General features: G+C 35.2%; 1 protein-coding gene across 1 annotated transcript in view; it reads right to left on the bottom strand.

Moving 5' to 3' along the window:
• Positions 1-24681, bottom strand: part of LOC109112404 (ribosome biogenesis protein bop1) — a 76915-nt gene that overhangs the window by 4421 nt on the left and 47813 nt on the right. Inside the window, exons 4-14 of the mRNA XM_042776310.1 lie at positions 18123-18277; positions 17925-18042; positions 16902-17003; positions 16269-16481; positions 13782-13943; positions 12787-12867; positions 12263-12332; positions 3788-3920; positions 2713-2893; positions 1929-2220; positions 73-157 (exon numbers count right to left, since the gene is read on the bottom strand). Coding sequence (XP_042632244.1) covers positions 73-157; positions 1929-2220; positions 2713-2893; positions 3788-3920; positions 12263-12332; positions 12787-12867; positions 13782-13943; positions 16269-16481; positions 16902-17003; positions 17925-18042; positions 18123-18277 — 1592 coding nt within the window. The remainder of the gene's footprint in view (positions 1-72; positions 158-1928; positions 2221-2712; positions 2894-3787; positions 3921-12262; positions 12333-12786; positions 12868-13781; positions 13944-16268; positions 16482-16901; positions 17004-17924; positions 18043-18122; positions 18278-24681) is intronic.

Below are 24681 nucleotides of genomic sequence, written 5' to 3'. Positions count from 1 at the left end.
GCATTACCAACAATTTCCCTTGAGTCTGCCCCAGACTGGCCAAATTATAAAAACCTGCTCGTGCTGACTCACCGGAGAACTTTGTACGGTTTCGTGGACAGGTCCAGATCGAACCAGGCCAGACGACAGTCGTAGCTACCGCATATCACGTTGTCGCCTGTGGAAAATGGGTAAAAGAGGGCAAACGAATGACATCTGACATCCAGAAAGTGCTCACTGATGTCACTTTAGGGACATTTTTGAGAAACCAAGACGAATATTAAATTATTAATAACTTTCCTCTGGTCACCTCCAAACACTCACTTTTATATAACATACCGTAACAGGCAGAAGAAAGCTGCCAGATTTCATTTCAAAGGTCACCAAAAGAGGTTAATGTTCATAGTCGTTTACCAAAAATGAATTTCTTCTCATTTTTTCATCTCATTCCAAACCAATGACTTACTTTCTTAACACAAAATATTTTTAAAAATCTCCAAGCTGATATTTTCCATTCATTCAAAGCCTATTCTGGATCTCTAAAGCTTCCAAAAGTACAAAAGAGCACCATTAAAGTAATCCATATGACTTGAGCCATCTGAAGTCATACAACAGAGCAACATTTAAATCACCATTCACTCAAAATCATCTTCTCTGCTGTAGCTCTCAAATCTCATTTGGACATAATAACACTAACTTTGTTCATCACATTTGGTTATGAGACAGACCAGTGGTATTTCACATCAAGTTTATATCAGCATATTTTTATGTAAATTTTTAGCCTAAAAATGCTGGATGGAAGCATCAAATAAGATTCAAATAAAATGTTCAAAATGCAAGCTTGAGATAAGTAAAAGTGCAAAAACTAAGATAGTAACACATATACAGGATAAATTCTTAGATTGACCATCAAAAAAGTCATGTTGCAAGAAATACAGCATCTGCTACTAATTGCTAGCAAACATGATGTTCACCATAAACATGATATTTAACAAAAGAGTGACTATAACTTTTTTCTGTGTGCATGCCAATCAGGGTGGTTTATTGTTTATTGTAAAACTATTAAAAATCATTTAACTGAAAACAAATAAGTTTAAGTACTAAAATTACAAAACAAAACAAAAAAATGAAATAAAGCTAAATAGAAATATATATATATAAAACAAAATAAAATGACAAACTTTAAAATAAACAAGTATAAAAATAAAAAGATAATTTATAAATAAATAGTATATTAATATGTATATAATACTAAATAATAATAATAAATCAATAATACTAAATAACACGGGTGCCAATTTCGATTTTCATGATTTTGTTCTTTTAAACTTGCAGGATGTAAACTGTATTTACAAATTATTTTTGCAATATTATAATTTTTATATAAATTAAATTCACACTTTGGTTGGAAGCAGCTATCAACAATAACAAACCTGGCACATTTAAAAGTTTAATTCACACAAACAAATGAGATTTGAGAGCTATGGCCTGAATTTCAATTTGTTCCTTAAAACACACTATAACAAGGCTTCAGAAGACAGGACAATCAAAAAATCATGAAATACAGACGAAAGACAATCAAAATTTGATGAACTATATAATGACGACGTAATAAAAACCCAAAGCTATAAAGTCTGAATAACTGCTTTTCAAACAGCCTGTATTTAATGGATCATTTCAGAATATTTAAGTTTTAATATATAATGAAAAATTGAAGAATCTACATAGTGAATTTTTTCGACAGTATGTTCAGACACAATTCCCATTAAAACGACTTGATTTTATGAACAAAATTTTGTTGAGCAACAGTAAATGTGCCAGCCTTCATATGCTTTCATTGCATTGGAAATTCATAGATGAATCTCCAAAACATCATCTTTTTTGAAAGAAAGCAAGTCAGGTTTTGAATGAGATGGTGGTGACCCTTTCAGAAACGTCCAGTTACGTACCTCCTGGATGGGTGGCCATGCTTGAAATCCATTTGCAGTTGGCCATCAGCTTCTTGGTGAGCTCCTGTTTGATGAGGTTGTATACTCGCACGTAGCGCTGCGTAGCCACGAAGAAATAAGGCCTGATGGGGTGGAAGGACACGCACTGCACCAGACCCTTGTTCTTGCGGAATGGGTTCTGCGTCCTGCGTTTGCTCACCTGGTGGATGACCACCTGGAGGCTGCTGCCGTTATCAGGCATGACGCATGCCAGGTAGTCGCCTTTCCCGTGCCATGTCACCTGCCTCACAGCCTTCAGAGAGAGAAGAGAGAGAAAGCAGGAAGCTGGAGGTCAGAGGTCAAAGTCATTCTGTGGTACATCCACAGACGATTAATCCAATTATAACCTCAAAGACACACTGGGACTAAATTTACTGCCGTTATTAACGCCGGCTTGGCCTCTGCCAGTCTGCCAACGCGCGTTGCTGCTTTGCTTTTTTCCAGTAGTTTTAATTGGACACTAGAGGCGTCTTAAATTTCTTTCCATTTCAGGAAAAAGACGACCACAGGCTTGCGGCTTCTGCCAATAGTTAAAAACCTCTGGCTGCAGCTCACGTGAGAGACAAACGGATGCTCTCAGAGGGGATGAGAGAAGGAAAAAAATACTTTTTCATTTCTATTGTTAACTGGAAAATATCGAATTGAACAGAGGATAAATGTGACCTGCTAATGGTTATCGTGAAGATGTCATTCTCATGAATATATTATTAGACCATGGTAGCATGTTTGTATGTGCTTTTAATACCTTGGGGTGTTTGAGGATGAGCCGGTGACCCTGCTCGTGACCTTCGCCCTCTGCCACGGTCCACTGAACAGGCTGTTCCTTTACTTCCTCTGGCTCCTCATAGGAAGAGATCTGCTGATCCGTAGCGGTGGAAACCAGCCGGTCGCCCAGACCAGGGTTCAGCAAGACAACAGTGTCATCACTGCACACAAACATCATGTTCAGTCTCATCCATCTCTCCATTCATCTGATAAAACAAGCTATTTATCGAACCATCCAAACGACTATCTATCTGTAAGTCCATGTATCTTACCCATATTTAACCATCCATCCGTCTGTCTATCTGACCAAAAATGCTTTGTCTATGCATCCATCCATCTACACATCTATCTGTCCATCCATCCATCCATCCATCATATATGCATCCATCCATCTGTCTGACCAAAAATCCTGTCTATACATCCATCCATCCACCCATCTATCTGTCTGTCCAACCATCCGTCATCCATCCATCCAACTGACCTGACTACCAAGCCTACCAACCTAGCAAATTCTTTAACATTTCTTTAACTATCAAACCAATCTCAGAATGTCTAAGCATCCATGCATCCTAGCTATTTACTCGCCTTAATAACTATTCACCAAGTAACTAACATAAGAATGTTTATCCATCCTTTCTAACTATTTACCTCTTATTTACAAGACCCATTTGAACTATTTCAAGCAACCAACCAACATCAGAATTTTTATCTATGCATCAATGCTGATTTATCTAACGTACCCGCCTAACCATCTAATTAACTAACAAGTAAAAAAGCTGACTATTTAATAAATAGACTTTAAAGTCCTTGGAAGAAAAATTATTGAAAATGTTACTCAAATTCCAAAATTAACATTTGACATTCTTATAATTTGTCTTTTCTGAGGCTTACTAAACTAATTAACCAGGTTTTAGCTCTACAACTATTAAAATTAAATCCTGTAAATCATCTGCTGTCAAATAATATACATCACATACTGAATGTTACAAAACATACAGATGAACATTAATTAACATTCAGATGCAGGTTATAAGAGAAAATGAGGTGGGTCTTACTAGCTGATGGCGACCAGACAGATGGACGGATTGGGATTCCAGGCCACGCCCTTTACGGCTCCGCCCACCTCCACCGTCTTCAGGCAGCGCGCCGTACTGACCTCCCAGAAACGCACTGTACAGTCATCAGAGCCTGAGGTCAAAGGGTCAAAACAAAAACTTCTACTTAAAATGTATTCACTAGAGAACTTACATAAACTATAAACCATTCTGTGTTACGAAATGACTTAAAAGGATTAGTTCACTTTCAAATTAAAATTTCCTGATAATTTACTCACCCCGATGTCATCAAAGATGTTTATGTCTTTCTTTCTAAAGTCGAAAAGAAATTAAGGTTTTGATGAAAACATTCCAGGATTGTTATCTTTATAGTGGACTTCAAAGGCTACCAAACGGTTGAACGTCAAAATGACAGTTTCAGTGCAGCTTCAAAGGGCTCTACACGATACCAGACGAGGAATAAGGGTCTTATCTAGCGAAACCATCTGTAATTTTCTAAAAAAACATTTATATGCTTTATAAACAGAAATGCTCGCCTTGCACTGCTCTGCGATGTGCGTCCATGACTTCACAATCCTGGAATGTTCTCATCAAAAACCTTAATTTCTTTTCGACTGAAGACAGACACAGAGTTTATCGAAATGTGCAAAGACTAAGTCAAACGGCGTTTACAAAAAGTCTGAATATGTGTAATTGAACATACAACAACTTTTGAGTGGTCCTCCTTCTCCACAATTGTAAACACTGAGTCGGTACTTCTGCCTACGCGTGACCTTTTCAACATGATTACATATTACATGATGTCATGGATGCAGTGCAAGGTGAGCATTTCTATTTTGATAAAGCAAAAACATTTTTTTTTTTTTTTTTTTTAAGAAAATGACCGATCTTTTTGCTAAATAAGACCCTTATTCCTTGTCTGGTATCACGAAGAGCCCTTTGAAGCTGCACTGAAACTGTAATTTTGACCTTCAACCATTTGGTAGCCATTGAAGTAAATTATCAGGAAATCAATCCTGGAATGTTCTCATCAAAAACCTTAATTTCTTTACGACTGAAGAAAGACAGACAGAAACATCTTTGATGACATGGGGGTGAGTAAATTATCAGGAAATTTTAATTTGAAAGTGAACTAATCCTTTAATGAGATGGATTACGTTTATATGCGAGTTTAATATGGTTGTGCAAATGTGCGCAGGTTTGTGTGTCTCAGCGTCTGAACAGCTGAGAGGACACAGACGCTCGGGGCTCTGGCACAACTAAAGCGTTCTGTCAGCTCAACGGCACTTCCTCTCTCAGCAGCACACATGGAGGATAACTCATCCCCGCGCTACACAACCACTGTGACACACACAGCAGCACTTTGGCACGAGTGCACTATAATAATACTAGATTACGGAAGGTGACAGACAAAAAGAAGTCGGGTGTTTAAAGTTTGTGTGCTACTGCTGTTAGACTCATTATTCAAAACGAGAGACATTTATTTCCTCTCATATACGTACAGTATGAATAAAAATTATTCATGTCAAGCTTACCAAGTGTTAGAATACAACTTTTTCTAAACAAATAAATCTAGCATTTAATTTCTATTCCCTCTTTTAAAAGTAAATATCATTAAAAAAAAAAAACATTTCAAGAAGTGAAGGACAAGTTAAACTTTCCTTTTTATCATTTTAAAATGTCTTAAAATGCCAACCCTGTTAACATCATTTTGTACAGTAAATAATTTATAAGTGCTTTGAAGGTTTCACAACCTTAAACTAAACAGAACTATTACAGCATATCTTTCGCCTTTGAAAAAAAATTTATAAAGTCAAAATGTCTTTTTTCCATCAACATTTTTTTGTCACTCTTGTTTTATGTTTGTAGGTATAGGAACAAACAAAGATTTTAAAAATGCTTAAAGGATGGTAACGGTATACAGTCTTACGGTTTAATTTTACAAGCTTTGTAAAATAACATGGGGCTTTTTGGAAAAATTATTTAACATTGATTTTGCTGCAAATTTTTCAATTATCAGTTACACTACACAAACAAGGGTTAGTATGACTTTAAACAACTCATCATTGAAACGTTGCAAATTTGCAGCAACATCAATATTAAACTGTTCTCCTAAAAAGCCCCATGTCATTTTACAAAGCTTGTAAAATTAAACTGTAAACCTGTATACTGTTACCATCCTTAAAGCATAGTTATATCCATATCCTCATTATGAAGGCATGTAATTATAACATATTAAATATATATTTATTTTCGTGATGGCATAATGTGATTTATTAACAATGCATAATTTCTCTTTAAATTCACTTAAAAACCTAATTTTGTGAGAGGTAACTGCTCGGTTACAATCAACAGCTCCAGACGTGTTCGATGGGAAACCCCTTCCTCGTATCAGCCAGACAACATCATAAGCTGCCGTAAAATCTCATTTTAACTTTTATACCTGCACGCTTCATAAATGCTGGAAAAACAACACGGGGGAAAATGGGCCGGGCCTGGAGGGTGGAGTGTAATAACTCCAAAACCCATAATCACTTTTTAAGTATTGAGCTGTATGGCAGATATAGCAGGAGGGACGGGCTCTGCGGCGGTCACCCGCTGGCGGTCAGAGAGGCCTGTCTGGCCTGCACAGCTGCAGATATGAGTGTATGCGTGATGCAGGGGACACCAAGACTTTCCTGTAGACATTCAAACATGGATGGTGACCATAAATAAGATGGGAATGACTGTAATATTTACCTTTATGGAGGGGAAAAAGTCGCAATAATGTTAAAAGTCCATTTTATAGGACAGTAATGGCACTTTGAGACAGGAAAAAATATAGTAATGTGTCCCAAAGGATGACAGAAATTAGATGTTAAAGTCAACAAGAAACAACATTAGCAACTCTTTTTACAACTGAAACAAGTAAAAAAGGATATTCTAATAGGAATGCCAGGACTTGAATTTATAGGCTCATGTACAGGACAAATGGAGCAGACCTGAATAAAAGTTTGCTTCAATTGTTCACAACTGTTCAAAATCAATCACCAAGACATGTATTATTAATGTAAAAAGCCTCAATTTTTGTACAACTGTATGACTACTCAGTCTATAAATGGCAAAAAACACCCACAAACAAAGGGTCATGTGATGAAACTCTTAAAAGCCTGTATTTCTCACAGTTTATACCCTGAAAGAGCCTGTATGTCCAGGGTTTCTCACACAGGGTCATGAGTGTGTTGTGTAGCGTGTTTTTGGGAGTGTATGGATCTGAGGCATAATCACTTCCTGTGGCTGAGCAGGGCTCCCCGACAACCACTCTGATCTCTTTTAGCCGCTCTCTTAATTTGTAGTTGTGTTTTCAGACGGCACCCAAGAGCTTCCTTTTTATTTTAAACTCCAACTTTACAAATGGTACCAACATTCACGCTAAGATTCAATTCTCATGGAGTTTCTTTATCTATCGATCTAGCTTTTTTCTCACATTTACACTTCTATTAATGCTGAGTGTTAAATGGAAGGATTAAAAACAGGTGGATTCAGTTTGTTTATATACAGTACAGTGTTAATTTTGGCAGGCGTTTTTGATTTAGTCTTAGTCTTAGTCTTGAGACGAAAATGCTTAATAGTCTTAGTCACATTTTAGTCATTTGAGTCTTCCATAGTTTTAGTCTAGTTTTAGTCGACGAAAAGTCATTGCATTTTAGTCAACTTTTAGTCGCTACTTTTTTAGTCAATAGTTTTAGCCAAACTGTAGTTTACCCAGAATTTATTTTGGTAGAGATTTTATATGTAGTTTTCAAATTAAAATAACCATTAATTCTTCTCTCTTTAGACCAAATCAATTAAGCTTATGAGAAATTTGAATCAAGGACTGAATTTGGAAAATCTTGAATAAAATATGACAATTTTCATTTTGGGGTGAACTTTCTCTTTAAGTGAAAAAGGAGCAACTTATAAAAAATATATATATATATATAGATATATATTTAAAGAAGCACAATAAGACAAATACAATAGAGATACAAATTAAACTCTTTTTTCAGATACTGTAGGTTTTACTTAACATGAATACATTTATTTAACATCTTTTGTTGGTTAACATTAATGACAGATAGGTATTTAATTTGGAATGCTGTCCTTTTAAGACGGAAGGCATGCATGAAATACTGACACACTTTCAGTTTTTTCACCCACCTGTTCACGTTCACTTAATCCATAACCTACTGTATTTACGTGAAAAACTCTACACGATAAACATTTGGACTGCTGTGTGTGTATTGATCGTTGAGAACTGATTGCGTGCTGTATATGTGAACTGAGGAAGTGGAGCATGCACGCGCGCGAGAGAGAACACTTCTATCAGCGTGATTTCGCCTATCCCGCCTTCACTTTAAGTTAATCGACAACGAATTGTGACTCCCGGGAAAAACGGGACGTCTGGTTACCTTATCCATACCCCTTCGGGTGCTGAGGCCATTGTTTCAGATCGCTAGTTCGCGTTTTTGTAGTCTATCCATCCACTGCGGCTGCTATACTGACTAGATATGCAAACGCCCCTTATCCGATCGCAATCCAATGACAGGGACGCACAATTTGAAAGACAAAAAGCCTATAGGATGCATTTTGAAATGTCTGGTAGTCCTCAATAACATTATAGTCCAGTCTCGTCTAGTTACTGAAAACGCGGCATAAATTTCGTCATAATTTCGTCATCACATATTACTTTTAGCTCGTCAACGTCTCGTCTTCGTCACAGAAAAAAATGTTCGTTAACGAATATTTTTCGTTGTCGTATATAGACAGTATATAGACAATTATACAGTACATTTTTTTTTTTTTTTATATAAAAAACAAACAAAAACCAAACACACAAAATAAATATCTAAATCGTAAACAAATCTCAACCTCACACTTTAAATCCATTCAAAACACCTATATCCCAAAAAACGAGTCTTCAGAAATGATTCAAACAGAACATCATGGTGTCCTGAGTTAAAGTTTCACTCAGTAACATATAAATGCCTCAGCTCATAATGCCTCTGCTCGTCTTCGTTTAGCCACATCATTAGTGGGGAATGCCGTTTGAGGCTCTCAGGACATGATCGAGCTCTGTAAATGTAAATATGTACACAGTCGTGTAACCTCAGCCCTTCTTCACCACATTCTCTCATGTCATAGACTGCAATCTGACTACAGCGCAAAAACTGTAACTGTAGGTTTCATGTGCTGTAATTGTAGCGTTTTCGTTTTGCAAGTCTGTAAAACCAAATTCTTGTGAGGTTCTCATCATTGCTGCATTTTGGAAGTATCCAGAAAAAAAAAAATGTTTACATCTTCTGAAAATGTTCTCTTCCTTGTGGGATTTTTTCCCACTGTTTTATCATCTATCAGTGTCTGATGACAAAGTTTGATAATTAAATTACTGTTAAATTGAAGTCTGGGGTCAGTACTTTTTTTTCTTTTGGAAAGAAAATCATTTTATTCAGCAAGGACGAATAAAGTGATCAAAAGTGATAGGAAAACATTAATAATATTTTTCAATGATTTAAAAAGATTTAAATTTCAAATAAACTTTCTATTCATCAAAGAATCCTGAAATCAAGCATATTGCTGTTTCCACAACAATATTACTGATTATATAATATACTGTTTTCAACTTTGGTAATAATAAATATTTCCCAAGCAGCACATCAACAAATCAGAATGATTTCTGAAGGATCATGTGATACTGAAGACTGAAGTAAAGACTGCTGAAATTCAGCTTGCATCACATTTTAAAACATATTAACGTAGAACAGTTATTTGAAATCATTTGCACTAATATTTCACAAAATTACTGTTTCTTCTGATCAAATGAATCCAGCCTTGGTGAATAAAAGTGACTTCTTTCGAAAACATAAAAAATATCGTATTGACCACAAATTTATGAACCGTAGTTCAATGTTAAAGGTTTGATCAAATCTCTAACCTCAAGTTTCATAACTGGTATTAATGATGCTTGATCTAGTAAACACCACTAACAAGAATAAAAAAAAAAACTGAAAAGCAAATAGTTGGTGTTTCCTGACATATGCTGGCATTCAAAATAAATTTGCCCAATTTTACAACCACTGGCTGCACAATCTCTTCAAAAAACTTTCAGACTTGCAATTCCCAAACCAGCAAACACAACATTGCAAAACCCAGGATGCAGAGACTGAACAAAGTCTCAATGCTTTGATATGGAAGAAATTATCACACCCCAAACTAACCCAAGGAAAGTTGGGCAGGCCCAGGGCGAGAAGGGTTGCGATGCCTGGGAGGTTGTCAACTGCCAATTTTTACTGTGGGAAAGAGCATTTTATTACTGCTTTAATATATTTTATAGCTAGACAAAAGAGCAACCTCTCACTGTAGTGGTTTTGCATATGAGCTTCATGAAGTTCTTTGTTATGGACGGCTGAGCAGATATTGCCTCTAAAAATGCAACCAGCCTCTTTCTGCTCTTTCCCCTTGCTTATCTGCCTTATTTGAACCCCAACTGCAAAGTGTTCTGGGAAACCATTTCCATTGTGTATCTGAAAGGCTGGTATTGTTACCTGGATCACCACATTCAAATCAGACGGGCAAATTCAACCGCATTTTCATACAGTACGAATATCATTTGGTTTCTGTGGATTTGGCTGCGCCGCTCCCATCGCTAACGCTGAGTGAAATTGACTGCATGTGTTATTAAAATGATGCTTTCTACTCGTTTTGTTCGAGTAATTTATATCCCTCTCAAGTTAATAGCAATCAGATGCCGGCCCTACTGAGGGAATACGATGGGTTATAGCGTGCATTTATATATCTAAAGGACCACGAACCTAAAATACGGATAATGATCAACAGACTGCACTCAAGAGAGGCCTTTCCTCCATTATGTATGAAATCTTTTTAGACCTAAACATATAACCCTCACAGAACTGGAATCACATTTTCTCTTTATAATGGGGAAAACTGAGATTAAGAAAGTGTTTGATTTTAATGTCATAGTGTTTAATGTCATAAAATTGCATCTAAATACAATAAAAAAAGACATAAATGGGGAAAAAAATCAAGATTAAAATGATTAAGAAAGTGTTTGTCCTGTTTTCAAAATGACAAATAACTCAAAACGGACCCGTCAACAAATTAAGTCACTTCATGAAGTGGCTAACAATAGGGACGTGCTGCCAAAACCTATAAAAATAAAATCCAAATCCGTCTAGAAGGGAGGAAAAGGAGACCTATCATGAGCGGATCGAGATTGATTTATCTGCGCTGTGGAGCGCCAGTGAATATGGACATTTCAGGCACATCTGTGGTCATCCTGGCTCTGCTGAAACCTGCAGGCCTCCCCTAATCTCTCTCATCCCCGAACGGGTTGCTCGTCCCGTCAGCACACAGCCCCGTCTCCCTCCGCCAAGAGCTATGACATCATGGCGGGTGAGTGAGGAATGATTTCAGCAGCTTGTTAGCTACCACTGAGGTAAGAGCGCTCAGACAGACTTCACCTCAAACAGTTCAATAACACCTCACATACAGAGCAGGGGCCACATTTAAAAGAACAGAAAAAAACCCCAGAATCCATCCTGCTTTAATCACACATCGTTAAAAAATAAAAGGTGCAAACATGAACTCTAACACAACATCAAATGCCTGAATGCTTTAAAAACAGTTACCATATCATATTAAAAAATATTCTAAAATTTGTTTAAAATTATAACAATATTTTTTTTTTTTTATCTATAATGTATCTGTAATACACACACACACATATATATATGTGTGTGTGTGTGTGTGTGTGTTTGTATGTATATATATATATATATATATATATAGACAATATTCTAGTTAAAACAATTACTCATGAAATTACTTCACATTTTTTAAATTAATATTATGCAAAAATAATATTAAATACTACATAATTTTTTAAAATGTGGATAGTAATAATAAAATATTTCTGTATTAAATACATCTTTAAATATTTATATTATTAGGATTTTATATTTATTGATAAATATAAAATTCTCACACTCGCCCTCTCTCTATATATAGATATAAAAATCATAAATATTTACAGTAAAATAATTCTACATATGTTACATACATATATATGTGTGTATTCACAGTTAATTTAGTATATTATCTATTTTTATTATTACTACTAATACACGTTTACTTTTTTATTAATTACTTATTAAATTATAAGGATTATTTTACATATATTATTACATTTAAATATGTCATTAAACATTTGTACAATTCAGAGCAATAAAAAATATTTCTGTATCAAATAAAACTGTTGTGAGCCAAACTCCGACCATTCGAGCAGCATGGCTCAATGTGCTGCGGTACGTGTGGTACCCAATAAGCCTTGGCTACAATAAGGTGTCTTGATTGTCACTGCTATCTGCGCAGGACGTTTCAGTGGGAATATCTGTCGAAAATCAGGGTGAATTATGAACAGGGAAAGATGGGACTCACCGGACACAAGCCACTGTCCGCTGGGAGAAGTGCTGATGCTTCGGACCAGACTAGAGTGTCCGCGGTACACCTGTCATACACAAACACCAACATCATCAACATAACATACAGAAACAGTAGAGAAGAAAAGCAGACAGTGAGAGATCATTCAAGGACACGCTCAGGACTCTAATATTTCACATTAGTCCATTACCACTAAACTTATTTAGTTGATTTATTAACATTTTTGTTCTTCTTTAACCCCGTCCAAAAGAATGACAGACAAACCCTGTTACATGTCTGCAGTTTTACAGCCACAGTCTACAATTTCAACAACAAAAATATTCTCCTTCTGATCTTTTTCACCCACGCGGTACAGTAAGTAATACGGTTTCCTGTCTCAATAAAATCAGAGCTCACTGTCCTGCCATTATAAAGTCTAGGCTAGAAATATCTTGAGTATCTGATCTACAAGCTGCTCCTCTGACTGTCATCATCCCAATCAGGCTGTTAACATGATCCCAGACCAGTTCAAGATGATGTACCAGAGACTGTGTGGTTGGGAAGGGCTGCAGGTCTTTGGGTTTGGGAAGTTTAGGAATCAGGTCTTCTGGGTTCACATTCACCTGAATAAAAAAAAGAAGGAAAAAGGACAATATTCTTGTTAAAACTAATTTACAGATGAGAGCTTTTGCAATGCTTCTGTAATAGGATATGCAACTGGAGGAAGGCTTGGTTGTATAATTGTTTGCCTCAATTTAATAAATACAAGAAATGTATATTACTATTAAGCGTAATAAAATATTTAAAGTTATATATGTATATAAATCTAAATTTATCTAGTTTCTAACTACTTATTTCAATACTGATAATTTAAATAAATTTATTTTATTATTTTTTCTCAAATATGTGAATTGGATTTTTATATAATGAATTATGCTCAATAATGTATTCATTATAAATCTAAATATATCTAGTTTCTAACTACTTATTAACTTATTTCAATACTGATAATTTAATAAATATATTTTATTATTTTTGCTCAAATATGTGAATTGGATTTTATATAATGAATTATGCTCAATAATGTATTCATTATAATAGTAAATAAGGTACATTTTGAAATTAATTTCCTTTACATATAGGAAATAATTGTGAATAATGTAATAACACATTTATATTATATATAAAAACATTTAAATAATTTAAGTATTTTTATATGTATATGAAAACTAATATCTAGGTAATTTATTATTTTATTACATTTTTTTCTTTAATGTGATTTGTCATATATATATATATATATACATACATACACATAATATACTATATATATATATATATATATATATATATATTATATATATATATATATATATATTCATATATATATATATATATTATATATATAGACACATACTGAAGATATACAATTGTGAGTTTTTTGGTCATTCTGTTTGGTGACAGTAAAGCCGTCTTCATCTTCTAAGTACTGCCTGTAGCATTTATTTGTACAGAACCAGATGCAGAGGCATCTCACCCTCATCTTGCGCTGCCGGGGACACAGGTACAGGTCGAGGCAGCGCTCGAACCTCTCGTGAATGAAGCGCGAGTACGCAGGAACGGCCCGCAGGCAGGCAAACTTCTGTGGCAGGAAACTCAATTTCCTGTCCTCGGGGTCCTGCTGCTCCCATGCCAGTCTCTGAACAACACACACACACACACACACACACACACACACACACACACACACACACACACAACAAAGAGCAAACGTTATGAGAACTCTGACAAAGCCGGACTAAAGAACAGGTGCAGGCAAAATTGGGGTCAAAATTTGGTTGCATATAAAGATTAACTTGCAGAGGGGATGCACGTGTTTCCACAGAGTTAACTATAGCATGTAAAACACAAGCAAATGACTTATAGGCAAATTGTAGAGGCCCTAATGGAGCTGGAGGCACAGGTGTGAAATGATGTGAGTGACATTTGAAAGGAAGAGTTCACTCAAAATGAATCTGCCTTTATTTACTCTTCTGTTGCCAAGAACTCATCAATGAGTTCCACACACATGCTGTTCTTTTCCAGAACATAGCGACCAAATCTCAACATAAAGCAGTTTATATGACGTATTCAAAATGTTAAGTCAATATTCACCGATAATCTTTACTTTGTGTGCTGTTAAATGTGCATCAAAGATATTTTCCTGCAGTGTATAATTTACATTTGACGGTTACATTTTTTATATGCAAACAGCATAAATTCATGCATTTCCGTTTTGCATAAAGACTCTGAAAGCGAGTGATTCTCTGTTAATTGTATGACTTTATAAAGCAAGTGTATGTTTATCAAACAGATAGAAAGGCAGTGTATATGTAATATTTTAATACACTGATAAATATTAATGATAATTATAATTATTAATTCTAAAATATATATTTAAAAATATTTTGTATATAAATAAATTCTAATTAAAATGTGTTCAGTGTAAATGTAATAGTTTAACATCAATAAATATTACAAATATAACATATAATTTAAAATATATATTTTATTTATAAATATATTTTAATAAAATTTTTGTTCTTGGAAGTTAAATTCATTAATCGAGCATATGTAGATTAAACGGTGAAACAAAGGCAGCGTAAACTGAATATTTAGTTGATTAATAAATATTAATAAATGATAAAATATAAGCATGAATATTCTTCTATCCATTTTTTATATATTTTATACTAATATTTAATTAATAATTGTTTATAAAAATATATTTTTAAAAAAATATTTGCTCTTGGACATTAAAATCAAGAATTCAGCATATACAAAGATACAGAGAAAGGGGATTTAATTTTAATAATATTTTAATGTTGATATATATATATATTAATGATAATTATTTTAGTTATAATTATTATAATGTTTTTTACTTCTAAATTATGTATAATTATCTAAATCTATAAATGACCAATAAATGTTTTTCAATTAAACATTTGTTATTGCACATTACATTTTGGTTCTAAATTGATTATATTTAAATAAATCCCACATTTAATGCAAGTAATACCATATATACTAGGGTTGTCACGAAATCTCACAAGATTTGTTGTGTCTCACGAGAACATGACGATATCCTCGTGCTATTGGCATATGTCAGACCTTTCAGACATATTTGCATTACACTGGCTCGTTCACCAGTAGTTGGTATGTTAAATTATTTATGTTCACCTGCGAATACAACGTGCTTAATGTTACCCGCGGTTAACAGGACGCTCCAGTGTTGAACTAATCACCCATCTGAACGATCGGGCCACTGCTGCTTCTTTAAGAAAGTTTATCATTCTCAAGTGTTTTAAGTCGTCAATTTACACATTAAAGGGTTTAAGCCATTCAAGAGTGAGACAGCACGAAAGACTGAAGAAAGTGGAAATCAGTTTACTAAATAATGTAAACTTGACTGACTGCTTCACTTCCACTTTAAAAGGATATTTGTGCTGTTTATTATTTATAATTTTTGTGCAATTACTTGCCTGTCAGTTGAGTTTGTGGCAAAAGCAGTGTTTACATGTTGTTTATTACTGCATATAATTCATTAAAATAGAAGTTTAATTTCATAAAGTACAAGTTGATTTCAAAATGCACCTACAATTTTTTTGTGTATTTTGTGTTTTTCAGTTGAATAAAATACTTATTTTTCCCCATATATTTCGTCATTGAGGATTTCTTTAAAAAAAGTTTAAAAATCTCATATTACCAGAATATATAATATTAATTTGAGTCACTTGTTACTGTTTTTAATTAATTCAACTAAAGATATAATCAGCAGATTTATTGATTATAAAAATCTATTTTTTTTTTTAAAGTTGAAACTTTTAGACATGTTGCTCCAGGCTTAACGACACTGGATGACTTTTATGGTGTTTTTTTAATTTTTTTAAGCACTACATAAAAAGTTATATCATGTGTGACATAAGGGTGAGTAAATAATGACATTTGACAAATGTACGTGAACATTTCCTTAAAAACACACCTCTTCCTCTGACATCAGGTATTCTGGAGGAGGGTTGTATGACTCTTCGTGACCAGGAAGCTTCAACTTGGGTGCTGGGACGTGCATTTTGTGGCGTCCCAGGATGCTGTTGGGGTCCTCCTTTGCCCACAGGTCATAGTACTGTGGGGTGGTTTCCTTGGGTCTGCGTGGCTTGATCCAACCCATTTTGATGGCATGGACCAACTTCCCGACCTAACAGACAGAGATAGATGCAGTGACGGTACAGTAGAGAGAAAAACACACACAGTAACACATCATTGTCATGATTGAGAGCACATGTGTACGATCAAAACTCAAAACTCGCTGCACACGTCGCTGGTTCACTGCATCAACCGCATTGTATATAGTGACCGGAATCAGCTGGAATGCCTTATTTTTTACTGAAAAGTTTGCAGATCTGATTTCTTTCAGCGTCAGATCCCCATCAAGCCGGCTTTTTAGACCTCTTTCCACTTTAAAAACTATGTGGGAACCATTATTTGAATGCAGCACAGCTGGGAGCAGTTAGGAGACGAAACATAACTATTCTCATACGGTTTCCTGATTCACAGTAAATATACACTTTCACCATAAACATAAATTGTAAGGTATGACAAGGACAACAAAACTTGCCTTTTCTTTCTCGATAAGTGAAGGAATAAAGCTTCGTTTATCCTGAGGCCTGTTGGTGACGGGGTGAATCATCACTTCATTGGAGAAGAAGTCGATTGCAGGCTAGAAACACAAGCAAAATGGAAAGACACAATAAAACATTAAATGCAAAGTAAGTGTTTAATCAATGACATCATACTGTTATTACTTTACATGCAATTAAAGGAGAGGTAAGGAACTTTTTACACTTTAAAGAGCTTAGTAAATTAATAGCACTTTTGATAAATGTTTAAAACTAGATGAGCCATAATGCTTTGCATGCTTATATATACACACACATAAATACACACACTGTTTATTTGTAATTATTAATATATAATAATTTCATATAATTTAATTATAATTGTTTACAGTTTGCTTTAATATTTTAGCCTTTATTTTGACGTTCATATAAATAAAAGGATGCCCAGAGCATATTAAAAAAAAAAAATATATATATATATATATATATATATATATATATATATTATATATATATATATATATTATATATGCGCAGCAATTTTCTATTGTATAAAACCTAAAAGTTTATGCAACGAGTCCCAGTCAGATGACAGGTGGCTTTTTCACGCTCACAGACAGATCAACTCTGGACTAACTCACTTCCTGTTGGTGCCAAAAGAGACAGCGATGTACAATTAGCGCTGATGCTTATAAAGTCGAAGCAGTTAAACGGTGGCCATGACACCATCCAGCCGGGGCTGCTGTGTTTTTCTTAAGATGGCTAATTGTGCTCACGTTAATCTTTCATTACTTCATCTGCGGTGAGCACAGACTCGGGCTGGGCTTTGTGTGGCTTCGTAAACGAGAGGAGTAATTCGATGAGCTTCATTTTTTCCTCATCGTGCGCTGGGGTTATTATCTAGAAGTCTGTATTCACAGGTTTTCACAGACCAGACTGCAGATGTTGAGGTGACAAATTCTGTTACTGTCGGATCTGTGTCGAATCCAACACCAACAGAGCGGAAAACCAGATCGGAATACCTCGTATTCGTTGAAGTTGACGTCACCGAACTTGCCCTCCTGCAGACGGTGCACGAGGTCCACCTGCTCATCCGACAGACGGATATCAGCCCCCGTCATCTTGTCTTGGACGGTACGCCTAGTAATGACAGACAGAATGAGTGCTAAACAATTACAGACGTTGAATGAGAGTAAATGGACATTCCAGATGCTCCTCACCAGTAATCGGGATTCTCCATCTTGTCGAGAAACTCATCCAGCTCATCTTTGTTTCTGATTGGTTTAAAGATCTTCTTGCCATCCAGATCATATCCGATGTGGGGATAATCCTTGTACCACTCCATAGGGATGTTGCCGACGGTGTTACGGATGTCCTGTGAACGGACAGAGAACGTGATAAAGATCAACAGGGAATTTCATCAAGTTTAGATTTAGCAGATCAACACCACAGAATATTTTTGAAAATTTTCTCTAGTACCTGCAGAGTAACACTGGTTAGTATTAAAGCAAGCCAAAATTTGCGTTGATCTTGGTCATGACCATATGCATAAATTTTTGTCAAGCTTCTTTTACTCGAATGGTCCTTAACATCAAGACTAAAAGTATTTAACAGGATCGTACTGAAAATCCTTTAAAAATCCTTTTTAATTTAAAACTAGGAAAATACAGTTGAAATACAGAAGAAATATTTATGATTAGTGACCTAGAAATAGTGCAGAATCGTATGTAAGCATATAAAATAAAGCATATTAAATATTATATCAAATGTTATTATAGAATATCATACACATATTATAAAAATTATATTAATATAATTACATAACATAATAAAGATTAAAAGAAAATTTAAGTTAAAAAAAATTAAACATAAATACACTGACCTAGAAATAGTGCAGAATTATTAGTAAATATTATAAAATATGTATAAAAATATTTGTAAAAATTGATTAAAAAATATTATATATTATGAGGTTAAAAAAAGTAAAGAAATATTTAACAGTGTCCTAGAATGTGCAGAATTGTAAACAAATATATAAAATATTATATTAGACAATACATAGCTTATATATTTACACACACACTATGTATGTCTAATATAACATTCAATATATTATATAATATTTAAAATATTTGATGTATATAAAATACTAAATGTCATATATAAAATTGTATTATATAAAAGAAAATGGAAAACATAGTTAAAAATACATTTGTGATTAGCGACCTATAAATCGTACTTTGACCTTTAATAATAGTAAAAATATTATTTTAACTTCAATTTAAACAAATCTCAGAAAAAAACTCAGAAAATCATTGTGCAAAGCAGTGAAGTTTAATACAGATGAATGAGTGAGTGAGTGAAGATAACAAAAACAACAGTTTTGAATAACAACATAAGAACCATTATTTTATTATACTGCAATCATATGATATCAATATATCATTGTACAATCAGTTGATTCCCAGCCCTACTAGACTGGTTTTGCTAGTCATACCGAACAGTTCAGTCATTCCCTCAACCTTCTTTACTAGCAGTCATAGTCAGGTTACAGCTGTGCGTCAGGAAGGCCTCAGTTCTGCAGGTGCAGAAAACCGTACGCCCTTTATTCAAGCTCACTAACCTGCCCACTTTACAGTATGCCACAAGAACATTACACAGCTAGGACTGCTAATAAACCAAGCAGAGCTTGGGTCTGAAAATAGAGATTTCTTTGTCTGGGAAAGATGCACACACATGCTCTCGCTCACACAAACACACACTGGTAACGGCAGACAGCTGAAAGTTCTCAGAGGTTGCAAGCACCACTTTAAAGCAGGTCCTACACCTGTTAGTGATTTCTATAAAAACACCCCTACCATATCCAATTAGGTCCAAGTGGGCAGCGCTGTCACGCTTTCACACACAGCCGACAGCAGCTGCGGAAGCCACACCCACACGCCACTCATCTTCAAAGGCTCGCGTCTGATTGGTTAATGCCGACTACCTCACACACATCTTATTGTAAAGTAATCTAAATGTCTAGAAGACATATTTACAGTAATCTTGATGTCTGGCCGACTGAAGTGCTTGTGTTGTCTGGTGCAACTGGCATCCATGCCAACTTGAAGGAATCAGTGCCAAGACAGCGAAAGCATGACAGAAGGAAAGTAAGTCTGGCTAATCTGATACTTCCTGTGTGGAGGCGTCACAGATTGTCACTGGATCTTCACACAGTTTTCAGAAAAGAAAAATTAGGGACGCTTAAAGTGCTTCTAAGCATTGAGACAACTAGTATTTTGGTAATTTAAACAGGGTGAAACCAACTACTGCACAACCAGATGACTCCATTTAACTTTTCAACTAAAATATTTATTTTTAGTGACTTAATATCGTGATGAATCATATTTAAGCAAATATAAAAAATATATAATATATTAAATAGAATTGCATAGAATTTTATATTATAAATTACATAATATAATATTATACATTACTGGTCAAAAAAATATTTTTCAGCTATTATTGCAACAAATGAAAATATAAAGGAATAAATCTTCATATTAGAATATTCTGCATTAAATAATGTACATTAACATAATAGAAAAAAAAATATTTATGATTAGTGACCCAGAAATAGGAAAGTAATAAAATATTTATGAATTATATTTAATATAAAATAAACCATATAATTAGGGTTGGGAACCGAGAACCAGTTCTTATTCAGAAAAGAATCAGAACCGTAAGCAATTTCTAAGTTTTGGTTCCGAAAACGGTTCTGGTGCGACACGTGACCAAGCGCTGTGAGCAGCCTTCCACCAGTGTTCTAACGATTCGGCGTTTGCCATAAAGGATGTCACAAACCAAATAACAGAAATGCCGCCCTGCCTCTTTAATTACTGAGCACATTGTTCCAATGATGCGCATTCCACAGACACGCCGTGTCTTTAACAACCGTACACATGTATGCTACGACTGTACGTGCACTCACGCCTTTGATAACTGTGCACGTTGTTTTGTCTGACTGTACATGTAACGGCAGCGCGCAGCACCTGCCGCCACTAAATTACATTCTATTTGTCCCATATTGTCATTAATATACATACTGACTTCAACTTGGACCACTAAATAAACAGACTGCTATTGTTATGTAAGTATGAGGGTTAGATTATTAAGTGTACAGGTCATTTCAAGAGTGATAAAAAAAGTGATAGAAAATATTTATTTTCATGCATTTTAAATGTTTAAAAACGTGGAAACCACTCATTGCATCACACCATCTCCTGACTGCATTATTATTTGTAAAAAAGGGGCTTTATGGAGTGTGTGTATACATGGTTATAAGTATAACGGTTTATATTTCATTAATTTAGGGAAATGAACAAGTGTATTAGCCCTCAAGGGACTATTTGGCCAACCTTATTCCTGCTTGAAAAGCAAAATGTTACTGATAGTGTAAAAAACATCAACTTTGAAGCACATGCTGACTGATGGACTAGCATTACTCAACATTACTTACTACCTTCCAGCAACACTACATTCGATGAAGGTAAAATAGTAAAAAACATAATAATAGTTAATTTAAATGTAACCGGAATCGGAACCAAAAATTTCTAACAATACCCAACCCTACTTATGAAGATCTGTATACTGTAATATATGTTGAATTTTGACATTGCCAACCTTTAAATTAAGTTGACAGTAGGTAATAAACAGTATTGAACATTGAGAAGTTGAGTATTGTGCATTTTTTCTTACCACTATTTTTTAATAGTTATTTAATGATTTTAATGGAACCGGAATCGGAACCGGAACCGTTAGGCGGAACCGGAACCAGAAAATTTCTAACGATTCCCAACCCTACATATAATATAACGTACAGTTATATAATAGTATTAAAAAAATTTAGTAGGAAAAAAATGTAGGTTGGGACTTGATTTTACTGCAAAATATTAGGCTGGGATATAATTTATTGATATAATAATTTATTATTTTAAATTATCATTAAATTATTAATTTCCCTGCCTAGATTGTCTTGGTTCTGATGGAAATAATATTTAAACATCGTGAAAAATATTTTCTCTAAACCTCGTTCACACTGACAGCTGTCTCGATCACATCACTGGTCATTTGCATAGAACTTCAAGAGCTCAGCTTTATGCAAATGAGCAACAGTTGCTGTCGCTCACGATGGCGGAAATAATGGATGCTTTTTTGCTGCAAATCGTTGAGTTAGATATATGAATTGTGCACAAAATAGTTGTCTTTGAATACTACAGATTGCAAGATCAGAAGAAAGGGTGCTTGCAAGGCCAACAGGGTCACGCTTAAACTCGGCTCTTCTCAGTGGGACGGTCCAAGAGAACTGGACACAAAAAACATCACAAACTCGGCTCTTCTCAGTGGGACCGTCCAAGAGAAGTGGACCCAAAAAACATCACAAACTCGGCTCTTCTCAGTGGGATGGTCCAAGAGAACTGGACACAAAAAACATCACACGCACAGCTCACCTGCTTTCAATTGAGCTGCTGAATGCTGCCTTTATTAAGTGTCAGTCAGTCCAGAACACTGAACGCAGTTAATCTGCCCCTTACCGCACGCTCTTATCAACTTCCTGTTCTGACTGCGGTGGGGACGGCGAGATGGGAGATTGACTGTGATCGTGTGTGAGTATTTGACAGAAGCTTTGAGGAAAGATGGTCAGAAACCTCGCTGCTGGCAGCCTGCACCTCTACGCCTGATATTTCCACACCACATCATTAAACTCCAGGAGACAAGTGGAAAAAATTCCCTCCTCGCAAACCACCTGAGAAATCAGACTGTCAATCCAGAAATATATGCGCAGAGCTTTAGAGGACAGTCTTCGTGACATTTATCAGCTTTGAAAAAAGCTCTGGCTGAATCTCAATTCACATACTTCACCTATGCATTGAAAGCACATACTTAACTGCTGATGGGAAGTACATTCTTTAGAGTATGTAGTGCAATAGTAGGGCACTATTGGGATTTAATTCCACTTATACCACATAAACATAAATATTAGCTTCTGCATGCAATGTTACCATCTAATCATTAGCATCTAACCTAATTCATTACCTCAAACTCCATTGACACTTCACTTTTAGCATTCATACACTAAAGAAAACTGCTTCAGTCTTTGATTTTGGGCCATTTACTGCACCTTTTATTTACCCAAGTAGGTGTGGCCAATAATATTACAAAAGCACACTTTTTTTATAGTATACTAAATACAGGGTTCCCACACCTTGGTTAACTTCCAATTCAAGGACCTTTCAAGGACTTTCCAGGTCCAAAACCCTCAAATTCAAGGACTTAAACAGGGTGTCTACAGATATGAAGTTAGATTTTAATACCACCTATATGAAATTTAAGACCAAACCTCTGATGGAAATCACACATTATTTTTACATGTGTATAATGTAATATTTAATTTGTAAAATGTGTGTGTGTGTGTGTGTGTGTGTGTGTGTGTGTGTGTGTGTATATATATATATATATACACTACACACACATATACACATATATATATACATACACATATATACACCATACACACACACACACACATATACATATACATACACACATATACATATACATATACACATACACACACATATATATACTTATATAAATATATATACACATATATACACATATATACAGGTGCTGGTCATATAATTAGAATATCATCAAAAAGTTGATTTATTTCACTAATTCCATTCAAAAAGTGAAACTTGTATATTATATTCATTCATTACACACAGACTGATATATTTCAGATATTTATTTCTTTTTATTTTGATGATTATAACTGACAACTAAGGAAAATCCCAAATTCAGTATCTCAGAAAATTAGAATATAACTTAAGACCAATACAAAGAAAGGATTTTAGAAATCTTGGCCAACTAAAAAGTATAAAAATGAAAAGTATGAGCATGTACAGCACTCAATACTTAGTTGGGGCTCCTTTTGCCTGAATTACTGCAGCAATGCGGCGTGGCATGGAGTCGATCAGTCTGTGGCTCTTCTCAGGTGTTTATGAGAGCCCAGGTTGCTCTGATAGTGGCCTTCAGCTCTTCTGCATTCTTGGGTCTGGCATATCACATCTTCCTCTTCACAATACCCCATAGATTTTCTATGGGGTTAAGGTCAGGCGAGTTTGCTGGCCAATTAAGAACAGGAATACAGTACCATGGTCCTTAAACCAGGTACTGGTAGCCAAGTCCTGTTGGAAAATGAAATCTGCATCTCCATAAATTTGGTCAGCAGCAGGAACCATGAAGTGCTCTAACACTTCCTGGTATACGGCTGTGTTGACCTTGGACCTCAGAAAACACAGTGGACCAACACCGGCAGATGACATGGCACCCCAAATCATCACTGACTGTGGAAACTTTACACTGGACCTCAAGCAACGTGGATTGTGTCTTCCTCCAGACTCTGGGACCCTGATTTCCAAAGGAAATGCAAAATTTACTTTCATCAGAGAACATAACATTGGACCACTCAGCAGCAGTCCAGTCCTTTTTGTCTTGAGAAGCTTCTGACGCTGTCTGTTGTTCAAGAGTGGCTTGACACAAGGAATGCGACAGCTGAAACCCATGTCTTGCATACGTCTGTGCGTAGTGGTTCTTGAAGCACTGACTCCAGCTGCAGTCCACTCTTTGTGAATGTCCCCCACATTTTTGAATGGGTTTTGTTTCACAATCCTCTCCAGGGTGCGGTTATCCCTATTGCTTGTACACTTTTTTTCTACCACATCTTTTCCTTATATG

Source organism: Cyprinus carpio, chromosome A19 (assembly GCF_018340385.1).
Source record: "Cyprinus carpio isolate SPL01 chromosome A19, ASM1834038v1, whole genome shotgun sequence".
NCBI classification, from domain to species: domain Eukaryota; kingdom Metazoa; phylum Chordata; class Actinopteri; order Cypriniformes; family Cyprinidae; genus Cyprinus; species Cyprinus carpio.
The sequence above is the reverse complement of the archived record's forward strand: the minus strand, read 5'-3'. Positions and strand labels throughout refer to the sequence as shown.